The 13,603-nt window shown below is 44.1% G+C and overlaps 1 protein-coding gene across 1 annotated transcript in view; it reads right to left on the bottom strand.

Annotated features, from left to right (window-relative positions):
* Positions 1-13,603, bottom strand: part of LOC138980650 (uncharacterized) — a 200,108-nt gene that overhangs the window by 170,133 nt on the left and 16,372 nt on the right. Inside the window, exons 14-26 of the mRNA XM_070353559.1 lie at positions 13,035-13,162; positions 12,183-12,399; positions 11,650-11,739; positions 10,762-10,907; positions 10,211-10,369; positions 8,895-9,091; positions 8,145-8,333; positions 6,434-6,629; positions 5,234-5,393; positions 3,766-4,037; positions 3,116-3,314; positions 1,572-1,715; positions 378-1,085 (exon numbers count right to left, since the gene is read on the bottom strand). Of these exons, the coding sequence (XP_070209660.1) occupies positions 378-1,085; positions 1,572-1,715; positions 3,116-3,314; positions 3,766-4,037; positions 5,234-5,393; positions 6,434-6,629; positions 8,145-8,333; positions 8,895-9,091; positions 10,211-10,369; positions 10,762-10,907; positions 11,650-11,739; positions 12,183-12,399; positions 13,035-13,162 (2,805 nt within the window). The remainder of the gene's footprint in view (positions 1-377; positions 1,086-1,571; positions 1,716-3,115; positions 3,315-3,765; positions 4,038-5,233; positions 5,394-6,433; positions 6,630-8,144; positions 8,334-8,894; positions 9,092-10,210; positions 10,370-10,761; positions 10,908-11,649; positions 11,740-12,182; positions 12,400-13,034; positions 13,163-13,603) is intronic.

A 13,603-nucleotide genomic window follows, 5' to 3' on the forward strand; every position in this document is an offset into this window, starting at 1 on the left:
ACAAGCCACAAACATAGACTATGATGATTGGTTTAATGAGCTCAACACTAAAGCAGTCAAGTAAAATACGAACTATAAATACATGTAACATAGAGAAAACTTTCCGTGTGTCAGAATGACAGTCTGTTGGTCTGTTTCGTTAATTAATTCTGTTGAAAGTTTGCATCGCAACTTTTTATGACACCAAGTTTGTATATGTAACTATGCTGTCTTTTTCTGATAAACACGTGAACATTGTGACATTTCTCTTGAAATGTGTATGTCAACATTTGATTATTTTGCATTGTTGACAACAACAACAACAACAACAACAACAACAACAACAACAACAACAACAACAACAACAACAACAACAACAACAACAACAGAACACTGACCTTCACCAGCTCTGCCACCGCTGCCACCATGACCCGCTCCGCTGCCTACACGACCTTTGGTGTGACCTTGACCCGCGTTGATGACCCCATTGACCCCTTGTCTGACCCAGGAACCGTCCTTAGGCCCACCGTCATTGTATTCATACCCTAAGCCGTCAGCGCTCAGAACTCCGCTGGCATCCACAGACATGTTGGTTGTGTGAACGTAGAAATGGGTCCCTCGGGCTAAGCCGCCGCCGTCAATCTTGAACCAGATGGTTCGGAAGTTGATGCCTGGTTCGCGAACCGGGTCAGTGATCATGTGAAGGAATCCACCAGCTTTGACGTGAACCACCTCAAACTGGTACGAGCTGGCTGGTTCGTTTTCGGTGCGCCCGTCTCGGAACAGCCACAACGTACCGCCGTGGTGGATCGTCAGATTCCGAACGTTGGCGAGTGTTCCGTTGAGAAAAATGTCGACATTGTGGATGGTGGTCTCGGGAGCCAGGCCTAGGAATCCTTCTCGGTAGACGTGGACGCTGAAAGGAAGGTCGATGCTGGGTCGCTGCAGGTCCATGGTTTGGTTGGGTCCCACATGGATGGCTCCGGTGCGGTCGCCAATCATGTTGTCAAAGAGGAGAGAGGCTGGAGAGCCTGGCGGGTCGGTGAGGACTGCTAGTTGAGCCCCGCCGTACATCTGCAGCTCGTTGAAGTGATAGCTGTTGTTGACTGTAAACAGCAAGACGAGAATGGTCAAATGTATATTGAAATAAATGAAACTGTTCTTGTGCATAGTTCAAATACTGCGGTTTGATCAAGGCAATAATGGTTTAAATGCATATTGGAATGAATGAAACTGTTCTTGTGCATAGTTCAAATACTGAGTTTTTTCAAGGCAAGAATTATCAAATGCATTTTGGAATGAATGAAACTTGTTCTTGTGCATCGTTAAAATACTGAGTTCTTTCAAGGCAAGAATGTCTGCCATTCATGGCCATATGGAACTGGCAGTTCTATTCACCACCTATGAAAGTTTCAGTTCTCCACAGGAGGAGGAGGAGGAGGAAGAGGAGGAGAGAAAGGAAGATAATTGTGTTTCATTTTTTTGTGGTTTTTTTTTTTGCTTGCTTAACGCCCAGCCGACCACGAAGAGCCATATCAGGGCGGTATTTCATAATTTGCAAAAATAAAACAACAACACAAAAACACACTTACCGGTAAAGTCTGTGTTGCCATGGTGAGGCAGAAACCAAGCGCGACCAGCGTCGTGTTCTAGGTCTGTGTAATCCTCTATCACGTTCTGCTCACGTCGCGGACCTCGCCCTATGTTGTTGATCACCAGGGTCGTGTGCTTGTACCCTGGCGTTTCAAACAGAGCAACGTCACTTTCAACACAAAAACACAACACACCACAACACACCACAACACCACACCACACCACATCACACCGCATCACACCAACACCACACCACACCACACCACACCACACCACACCACACCACAGCACACCACAGCACACCACACCACAACACCACAGCACACCACACCACACCACAACACCACACCACACCACACCACACCACAACACAACACAACACAACACAACACAACACCAATGTTGTTGACCTCCAGCGTCGTGTGCTTGTACCCTGGCGTTTCAAACAGAGCAACGTCACTTTCAACACAAAAACACAACACAACACATCACAACACCACACCACACCACACCACATCACACCAACACCAACACCACAGCACAGCACAGCACAGCACAGCACAGCACAGCACAACACAACACCAATGTTGTTGACCAACAGCGTCGTGTGCTTGTACCCTGGTGTTTCCAAGAGAGCAACGTTACTTTCAACACAAAAACACAATACAGCACAACACAAATTTAGTTTGCAAGGATAAAACCCAAATGCTATTGAATCTAAAATTGTATTTGTCATTGCTCAACTTCTAGTTATTACAGTGGAATGTGCCCTGGCGACCACCCCAAAGAAACCCCAACGAGGTTCTTTCCTAAACATAGTTCCCCGTTCAATGACAAACAATTAGGTGTGTAAGATGAAGTGGTCGTTAGAGACAGGTTTGACTGTATTTGTCTGTTTGGTTTGCTTGTTCACTTTAAGGAGCCGTTGGTCAATGATCTGGTGAATGTTTGAAATATCCTTTTTTTGTACAACGCTCCATCCATAAACCTTTCTTCTCTTGGGATGGCAACACAACTCGTCTCCCTAAAATCAAGTCACATTCACTTCAAGTTTCACACTCTTACATAAGATCATGAAATTATGAAATTGTAAAAAAAAAAAAAAATTGAAAGCTTGACCCGCCCCCCCCCCCTCCCCCTTAGCCCCCGCCAGTCTATCACATCCCGCAATTTCTTCTTGAAAAAAACTAAAAAGATGCCAAATCATGCAAACAAGTGTACTCTGGGTGTCTAAATCTCTTCAGCTTAAACATTCCAGAGCGGTAGACAAAATGTGACCCTCCACCACGAAATGAGTCGCATGTCATCTCGCACGGTTCTGCGCTAGGCTTAATATAAGTCCGGGGAGTGTCTGGTAACAGTGTGAGGGTCACCTTAGTCACAGGCTTATAACTCAAACCGTTTTCGCTCTTTTCTAAAACGGTTTTCACCACTGGATAGAGCCTAAAAACTCTTTAGAAAAATGTAAAAATATGAAAATCATGCAAAGATGACATGCGACTCATTCCGTGGTGGAGGGTCACAAATGTCAATGCCTGTTTACCTGTGTGGTAGAAGAACACCGTCCCAGGCCCACCGTCACTGTGCCCTCCGTCAGACAGACCGCCGTACGCGTCAAAGTCACCGGCAAAGGTTTTGTTGTGTGCAAAGTGCATGGCGATCCTCCCTCCTGCGCCCCCGCCCCCCACCTTGCCTGACAACTTGCTCCCGTCTCCGCCAGTCACCTGGAAACTTCCATAGCCCTGTAACAGAAAAGAGACGGCCTCTTGAGATCTGATGTTACATGTTGGCTGAGCATCTATCCATACCTAGCTGCAGCTAGTTACACAACTGACATTATGATTACTAATAAATCGCAACACCAATGACAAAAGTTTGATTGAGGGTTTATCTCAATTTTTGTGTATTAGCAATCAAAAAAGTTCATGCATGACATTTTCAAACCCTTTTGATCAGCAGGCTTTTGAAAAAGGACTGGAATGCTTTCAAAAGCTTTGATTTCATTGTTGTTTAAGCCGTAAATACTACTATTTCAACTACTCCTGCTAATATAAACGATAATAATAATGATAACACAGTGCTAATCACTTCCAGACAGTAGTCTCGTGGCGCTTCACCAAAAGCATTGGGCATTACAATTCAACATTTCACACATAAAAAGTCAGTTATGTAGAAAAGCTGTTACAACTATACCTTGATTAGTCCCACTTCCAGGAGAATGCTGCCCCCGCTGCCTCCTCCACCTCCCCCAGAGCCTGCCTCCCCGTTGCATCGCACTGTGCCGTCATTGTGCAGGGTGCCTGTCACTTTCACGTAGACCACGCCCCCGCCACGCCCGTCAAGTTGATTGACACTTGTGGCCCCGCCTCTGCAGCCCCTTGTGGAAGGATGGAAGACAGAGCCGTGGGCGTGGCCTGTGGCGTTCTGGGCGGAGCCTCTTCCCCCACGCCCTCCGTGACCCGCACCTGTACAGCAGAATTAGAAATCCAACATGCTCTAGGAGTGTTACATTTGAAATATACATGCTCTTTTCAAATCTGAAGCTGTGTCGCTTGGATTTGCCATTTTGATCAGTTTATTTATATATAAAAAAAAAGTGTGTAGTGCATGTAAAAAACCCGAAAATGAGAAGTTTGGTTATTGCCGTTTGTTTCATTGTAGAATTACTCGCCAAACAGATTAGTTCTCTGTCTACCTGCTGTATGCCTTTCTTCCCCCCGCCCCCCCCCCCCCCCCCTTCCTTAATTCCCTCTCTTTGTTGCTAACACTAAATTAATGACAAGATGATATCCATTACTGAGGAGGGTTTTTGACATAGAAACCACACTATTTGCAGTCAGGATGCCAGAGTGTTTCGACAAACAAAGCGGATGTTAGTCAAAAGGTCAATCGTTCACTCTGAGTAGTTTAGACGAACAAAGCGGGTGTTAGTCAAAAGGTCAATCGTTCACTCTGAGTAGTTTAGACGAACAAAGCGGGTGTTAGTCAAAAGGTCAATAGTTCACTCTGAGTAGTTTAGACGAACAAAGCGGGTGTTAGTCAAAAGGTCAATAGTTCACTCTGAGTAGTTTAGACGAACAAAGCGGGTGTTAGTCAAAAGGTCAATCGTTCACTCTGAGTAGTTTAGACGAACAAAGCGGGTGTTAGTCAAAAGGTCAATAGTTCACTCTGAGTAGTTTAGACGAACAAAGCGGGTGTTAGTCAAAAGGTCAATTGTTCACTCTGAGTAGTTTAGACGAACAGACATAAACCGCACAGATTTACACTTCATACTTTTTCTCATGTTTTCCACGTTCTATATCGTCACGCAAAGCGCACGCATAACATCTGTGACCCTCCACCACGGAATGAGTCGCATGTCACCTTTTCATGATTTTCATATTTTTACATTTTCTTAAAGAGTTTTGTATTCTCTATCCAGTGGTGAGAACCGTTTTAGAAAAGAGTGAACACTTTTCGAGTTATAAGCCTGTGACTATGGTGACCCTCACACTGTTACTAGACACACCCCGGACTTATATTATGCCTAGTGCAGAACCGCGTGAGGTGACATGCGACTCATTTCGTGGTGGAGGGTCACATATATACATATTTCAAAAAGGCTTACTCACAACAGGGACCACACTCATATGCTTATTATACATACTGCAACTATACTCACCGGATGCACCTTCCCCATCTTGACCTTGACCCTCAACGCAGGGGATCAGGTGAAGGTCACCCACAATGGTGCCAAGGTCATCCACAGTCAGGTTCCCAACAGTGATATTCAGGTGTACAGCGTGGATGGTCCCCCCTCCATGGACGTTGAGATTGTCCACCTGCAATGATATCATGACAGTCAAGGAACATCAACCTAGAAATGAAGAGCAGGCTGCATGTTCAAGAGGACCGTCCTCAGTTTACCTACACTTCAGGGCGGGGAGATAGCTGAATCGGTAGCGGCGCTAGCTTCAAAACCAGTTGGCGCAAACGGCATGGGCTCGATCCCCACGTTCGGCGAGGGATTTTTTTTCCTGGATTCAACTTTGTGTAGACTCTCCTCGGTGTCCGAACACGCCCGTGTGCAAGCATGCGCACGATAAAGATCCCAAGTTCAGACCAAAAGTCTCAGGGCTTGAAAACATGAATACACGCATGCAGAAAACTGTACGTAGCACCGTACTGGATGCAGTATGGCAGCTCGTTTTTCCCAGTCAGACAGCAGCCCTAATTTCCATGAGAATAACATCACAGGAGTATATCAATCTTATCCTAATTCCATATCCTTGCAATTCATGACACATTTGTGGACGTTTCAAGTTGAGCGAGTGGAGTTTGAGTAGAGCTGGTTAAAAGCGGCCCGTAGCTGGTCCAGGCTCAGTATTGAGCAACAGGTATCAACCTTATATATACACAGTTCTGTGGCAATCAGTTTTGGAGGAAGATGAACCAGGCACTCCCACCGAGGTTGGCCTGAAAACATTCCAGTGAAGAAGCTGCGGAGGGCCATGTTGGAGTCTGTTTACTGCAAAGACCATGAGGTCGACGTACTCGTGAATGTTGGGTTATAAGTGTACAATTAATCATTCCATAAACGAGCCTTTGTTCTTTTTCAGTTCAACAGTTACACGCAGCGACCTACGCAAAGTTGACATCGCCTTATTAATATCAGGTTTAAATTGAACCCGAAGTTGCCTCACGAAGACTTTGCTACGTCTTTATATAAATAAAAAAAATCAACAACAAAATTAGCGCCACAGCTTCGTGCGGCAAGCTTCGTGAAATCGACATCGCGACATTTATTTCGCCCCATTAATATAAGACTCTACACTAACAGACATACGTTTGTCCAATCAAAAACTACTTCCAAACCACTCACCATCAACGTGAGGGAGTTGTCTTCGTCTTCCAGCCCCGGGGGTACCGTCACTTCGCCCCCATCCGCCACAGTCAGGGTGGGTACCCGTAACACACCCTCCGTGCTGATGTACCCCTCTCCCGCTATGTGTGCCCTGCGTCCGAACTTGAGGTGACAGTTGCTGGACACTTCCACTTCGTCAATGCCCAAGGTCCCCCTGCAAGGAATGGCCAGCATAAGCAGCGTTTTTCCCCACATACAGATGTTTGAAAATATGCATTGATACATACATACAATAAGCAGCATGAATTGGCGCATACAATTGTTTTATCTGAAGCATTGGTCCGACCGACCCCTGTCCGATAGTTTTGACATACATGTAGGAATTTTTCTGACAACCAATGTTCCAGCTAAGCTGACAGAGCCAAGACAGTTAGACCTAGAGATATGTCAGATCCAGTTCCAACCGACCTGTTGCCTTCTGTGAATGGGAGCAACGCCGTATACATATTTTCTCTAGGAACTCTTGGATGTCAGGATTTATATGTGTTGTTTTCTTGATAGCTTGTTTGGTGGGGGTGTTAGTGCTTGGGGTGTGTTGTTGTTGTTGTTGGTGTTGTTGGTGGTGGTGGTGGTGTTGGTTTTTGTTGTTGTTGTTGTTGGTGGTGGTGGTGGTGGTGTTGGTTTTTGTTGTTGTTGTTGTTGGTGGTGGTGGTGGTGGTGTTGGTTTTTGTTGTTGTTGTTGTTGGTATTGCTGTTGTTGTTGCTGTTGTTGTTGTTGTTGGTATTGCTGTTGTTTGTTGCTGTTGTTGTTGTTGTTGGTATTGCTGTTGTTGTTGCTGTTGTTGTTGTTGTTGGTATTGCTGTTGTTTGTTGCTGTTGTTGTTGTTGTTGTTGTTGTTGTTGTTGTTGTTGTTGTTGGTATTGCTGTTGTTGTTGCTGTTGTTGTTGTTGTTGGTATTGCTGTTGTTTGTTGTTGTTGTTGTTGTTGTTGACGGTTGATTATTGAATGTTCGTGTCCCTTCATCTTATTTGGCTACTTGGGGCTAATTCTATTTGTTTCCTCTTCACAGTTCACAGGGTGGTCTCCGTGTTCGAATTTAAGCCTATCACAGTAAAGCGAAGTGGTTGTAAATAAAACCTGTTAGAAATACCTTTTTACACTTGTAACTTCAACTCTTTTCTTCTTCTTGTTTTAAATCTTGAGCTGTTCCGAAGACCGTTGTTCTAGTTGTCTTCGTCTTCCTTTCCTCTTGTTTCTTCTTCTTGATGTAGTAGTTGTAGTTGTCGTTGATGCTATCATTGGTGTTCTTAGTTTATAAACTGAAGTTGTGGTCACAGAACTGGGCGCTCTCAAGACTATTTGTCATTCATTGTTGTTGTTGTTGTTGTTGTTGTTGTTGTTGTTGTTGTTGTTGTTGTTGTTGGTTTTAAACTGGTGAATGGCGCAATGGTTTTTTTGGGGGGTGAACGTGTTAGTGCATAATCCATTTACCTCGAAAAAAAAGTGTAGCTTCTCAAAAGAACTACATGTATTTTCCAAAAATACAAAAAAGTAGGCACCAATCCTAATTCTTGGATCTTTCCCAAAACAAAACCTCTACGCGTCCATCAATTTTGCTCCACCCTATTTTGTTCCCTACCATCTCGAGGGACACAAAAATAAGGAAAAGGAGTCTGTAGAAATGCAAAAAGAAAGAATGTAGAGCAAACATCAAACAAGTCTGCTCACCACACTGTGATGTTGACGTCACGACACCGGAAGAAGGAGGGAAGATGAAGTGTACCGCCCTCGTAGATGAAGACGCTGGTGAAAGCCTCGATTTCATCCACCAATCGGAATGCTAGGGTTTGTCCCGGACCGACATGCAACACTCCGCTGTTGTCACCGGAAATGACGTGGCTATGAAGCTCAAACGGTCTGTGGAGTAAAAAAACCAAACTAAATTGATGTAACTATGTGATGCCCTACTAGCATCATTCATAATACAAAACTTTTCTCCTTAGAATTGTTTGCCAACAACGAACGAAAAAGAATAATTGCATAGACCTAATGTAAGAGATATTTAAATTGGCAATTAATAATTTTAGATTGCTAAGAAGATCAGATCTTTCCCAATGTGGCAAATGTTTCAATATTGGTACGCAACTGTGCCACAAGTAAATGACTGAAAACAAATGTATCATTGCAAATGAACGTGAAATATGGTAACTGAATGAAACACGCAACAGATAAAACTGGGTACTTCACTTCAGTCATTCACACTCTTGGCCTAAGGTTTCTGTCTAAAATATCTGTCCTTGTGTATTAAGGATTGATCGATTAATCGATCAATCTATCAACCAACCTATCAATCAATCAATCAATCAATCAATCAATCAATCTCTCTCTCTCTCTCTCTCTCTCTCTCTCTCTCTCTCTCTCTCTCTCTCTCTCTCTCTCCCACATATTAAAAATAATCAAAGAGTAGTTTTAACTCACTCCACTAGATCTGGATGAAGAGCAAAGTGTGCATGTCCTAGAATCCGCACGTCTTCGAATTGGCTGGTAGAGTTGTCAATCAACCAGGTCCTTCCTGCGTCATTTGCATACTGGCTGTGATTGGTTGTTGTGTAACCCAGAGACCGCCCACCGTTGTCGATGATGAGAGTTCTGTTCTTTACGTCAGGGGTGGAATCCTGCAACAGGTATGGGTTTAAATGACAGCTTTGTTTTCGCGCAGAAAAAAAGATAATATGCATTTTGCGCTACGTACTGTACCTGGCAATGGCACGATATATTGTTGACACTCATCGGAGTCGCCAAACAATAAAAGATGGCGCGACATAGCTCTTCAAAATGTTTACCATGAAAGACAAGTATACCTTACTGCAACTGTGATGAACGAGAAATACTTGTAATACTTCTACCTGGCGGGACAAAACAGATGAATTTCACTGATGTTTTTTTGTTTTTTTTTTAATGTTTCTTGCAGGATTTTCTGTTATCACAAGCATATAAGGACATTTTTTAATTGCTTATTGCGTTATGCGTTCAACACGAAGAACATATGTTGCGATTTTAGACGTCGGAACTAATAAAATGTTCAACAAAACAAGGCGCGTGCACAGCTGACAGGGGATGATGGTCCTGACGTTCCTCGCTCTATTTCTCTATTTTTCTGTCTTTGTCGGTCTGTCTCTCTCTCTCTCTCTCTCTCTCTCTCTCTCTCTCTCTCTCTCTCTCTCTCTCTCTATCTCTCTCTTTCTCTCTCTCTCTCTCTCTCTCTCTCTCTCTCTCTCTCTCTCACTCACTCTCTCTCCTGTGCATTTTTTTTCCCTAGTCATAGTTATAGTAAAATAGTTTAGTCCCTCTTTAGTGCGAGGGCCAGATGCAAAAAAGCATATCTATGCTTATTCTTGTCACCCTCGAAAAATAAAGATTTGTCATTGTCATTGTCTTTGTCATTGTCATTGTCTCTCACTTTCTCTTTCTCTCTTTCCTTCTCTCTCACACAAACGCACCAACATTTTCTCTCTCTGTCACTCTCTCTCTCTCTCTCTCTCTCTCTCTCTCTCTCTCTCTCTCTCTCTCTCTCTCACACACACACACACACACACACACACACACACACACATACACACATACACACACAAACACACACACACACACACACACACATCTCTTTCTTTCTCACTCTCTCACTCTCTCTCTCTCTCTCTCTCTCTCTCTCTCTCTCTCTCTCTCTCTTTCACACACACCTCCATCCGCCCTCACACACAAAAAATAATAACACATCTATAGTAATAGCAGCATACCTTGAGCAAAATGGTTCCAGCCCCAGCGTGCCCAGTGGTCGAGGAGCCACCGTGTGCTCTGAGGGATCCGAACCACCAGTCTGTGTGTCTGTACTGCACGGCCACCCGGCCACCGCCACCCGCACCCCGGGTACCGCTTGTTACATTTCCACCGCTGGCCTGGGAGAAAAAATCTCTGCCGGTTATTATTTCACACAAGAAAGCAATTTTGGAGGTTTGGTGCTTTTTCTAAAATTTTCAATTTTATTCAGAAAAGTGCAGGGAGCATGAACAGTAAAACAATGTTAATGTTCATACATTACCGACAATTCCATACGGACAGGCAAGCAGACAGACAGACAAACACAGTCAGATAGGAAGCGCGAAGTCAAACTTAGCTTGGCTTAACTCAATTCAAAACTCCAACTCACTTTCATTTCCCCGAACCGTGAAAATGATAATAACGAATACAGAAAGAACACAACAAACTCATTACAACTGTTTAAGTCTAAACTCATTTTGTTCAACGAGTCAACTACTGAAGACTCAATATCATCTCCATTTTCACTCACTGAAATGACCCCTGACCCTTCAAGGTCACGTGTGTCGATCCAGATGCTGCCCCCTGACCCGCCAGAAGCGCCCCCTAGACCGTCAGCCTCGATCTGACCTTCCACGATCAGATTTTTGCGAACGCTCAGAATCAATATTCCACCTCCTGCACATGAATCAGACAATCATTCAACTTCAGCTCAACAAGCAAATGGTGATGTTGTTGATGATGACAAGGAGGAGGACGGTGGCAGTGGCGGACAAGAAGAAATAGAAGAGGATGATGATAACGATGGCGATGATGGTGATAATAATTGTTTGTCGTTGCTTGACGTTGCTTTGAGGGGGAGGAAGATGATGATATGGAGAACGAGAAGGTGTATTGTATTAAGACTGACTGACTGTTAGTGTTTAACGTCCTCTTAGACCAACTGGTCTATATTGGGACAGGTATTGGTAATACGCTGAAGATATGGTGTGATACTTTGATTCGAACAAGCCCGCTGTGGCTGTCTTCTTCGACACACCAGCATTGGGTTTGTCTCGTCAAAGTATCGAAATACGATCATGATAATCAGAGACGAGAGATGATGCATGCGTGTCTTCGTGTTTTCCAAGCCCTGAGACTTTCGTGGTGAACGTGGGATCTTTTTCGTGCGCATGTGTGCACACGGGGGTGTTCGGACACCGAAGAGAGTCTGCACAAAGTTGACTCCGAGAAATAAATCTCTCGCCGAACGTGGGGATCGAACCCACGCTGATAGCGACCAACTGGCTACAAAGCCAGCGCGCTACCAACTGAGCTACGTCCCCGCCGTATTGTTTTAGTGGTGAAGAAGAAAAGAAAAAGAAGAAGATGACGATTACAACAAAAATCATTACGGAAGGATACGAGAATTGATACTGACCACGCCCAGTAGTGTTCGTAGCTCCGTCCCCACCGCTCCCGAAGTCAACTGGTTGGTAGAGTGACCCGTAGATGTCGCCCCCACGAGCACCTGCATGGAATACACAAATCTTGTGGTTTTTGAAACAGCTAAAGGGTCTGAATGAAGAGGATCTCTCTTTCTCGTGGTCTCTGTCTCAGGCACTTGACTATTCGCACATGATTCTGTGCGTAATATAACATCATGTTTGAATCTGTGTCTTTTTCTGGGACGTACATGTGAGTGTGTATTTTTCTTAATGTGTGTCCCTTTGTCTGCGTTCACTGCTCATAATGTTTCTGTCTACATTGTATTATATTTGACTGGTGGGATCTGTGCGTTCTTCTTCAAATTTCAATTGAACAAACGTTCTGCTTAGAAAAAAAATGTTTAGATTCAAGGATATAGTTGTCTGCACTGTTAACATTATCAATGGACCGATCGATTCCGAAGAATTAACGTCCTATTAACACAAACGGTCAAACTTTTTCGATCAATATAATCGAACAAGTTACCAGAAGATGATCCAGTGTCTCCTCTGCCGCCATGCCCCGCCCCTCCGTTCCCTTGACCCGCCCCCTGGCCTGTCATCAAGCCACGCCCACTGACGCTCAGCCAACCAGACGCGTCCACTTGCATGACGTCAGTTGTCACGTGCAAAGTGTCAGCCTCTACGGAACCGCCTCCTTCGACGGTGAAGTGAGAGTCGAATTTGTCGTTGGTACTAGAGATCTGTTGTGTACACAAACAAAACAAAACAAGTTACTGACTCTTTTTTCTTCTGGATTAAAACGATTACAGCCAATCTGTATTTTGTTGTTTGTTTGTTTGTTTGCTTAACGCCCAGTCCACCACGAAGGGTGATATCAGGGCGGTGCTGCTTTGACATTTAACGTGCGCCACACACAAGACAGAAGTCGCAGCACAGGCTTCATGTCTCATCCAGTCACATTATTCTGACACCGGACCAACCAGTAGCCAGTCTGTATGACCAAATTAGTAATTACATCGTTATGTGTGCAAAGACTGCTCAAACCTTTATGGATTGTTGAATGTCAAAAATGGTTCTTTGGCCGTTGTGTATATATGCAGAATATGGACCAAGTACGGTTCCTTGGCAGAATAAATTGTGCGCATAAATTAATATGCTGACATTGTTTATGTTCCCATAGGCATTTCCTAAGTTCCCTCATTGAAAGTGAAAGTCACATTGCAATAATGTAGGGAGAAAGTCAACAGAAGCTTAAGGAATCAATCATTTAAAAACAAGCTCTTATTGAGCCGGGTGTCTATCATAATACGCTTTTTTCGTAAATGATTTCCCGCGTACAAACACAGATTTGTTTGCGAGTAGAAAGTGTTCTTACAGTTACCGCCCACTGGTCACTGGTATTGCCATAGTGACTGACGAAGTGCAGCTGACCGCCATCTTGAACAGTGACACTGGACAGACTGAGGTCACGTGGTGCTGATAGTTCCCATGTGACTGTTTCTCCTGGATCACATTGAAACAGCATTGCTGGTCATCAAGACAGAACAACCCAAATGGACGTGCCTACTAACAACATAATCATACAATCTCTCTCTCTCTCTCTCTCTCTCTCTCTCTCTCTCTCTCTCTCTCTCTCTCTCTCTCTCTCTCTCTCTCTCTCTCTCTCTCTCCCACCCCCATCCCCCTTTTTCTCCGCCGTGTTAATTTTCCCCCAAGTGGTTACTATTCATGTGTATTAAATTCCGTACATGCCTTTTGTTTTTAATGTACTTGCCCTGTGGTTTCTTTTCATTTCGTTTTTATTTGTGCGTTCTTTGTTATCACATGATCATTGGACTCTATGATATAATGGTTGAAGTGTTTTTCTTCCTTTTACGATCAATCATGATCGTTGGCTGCGCTGGCTTTGAGAATGTGGTCCGAAGGACCCTCTAATTGCTTTGT

This window comes from Littorina saxatilis, linkage group LG11 (genome assembly GCF_037325665.1).
Source record: "Littorina saxatilis isolate snail1 linkage group LG11, US_GU_Lsax_2.0, whole genome shotgun sequence".
NCBI lineage: Eukaryota > Metazoa > Mollusca > Gastropoda > Littorinimorpha > Littorinidae > Littorina > Littorina saxatilis.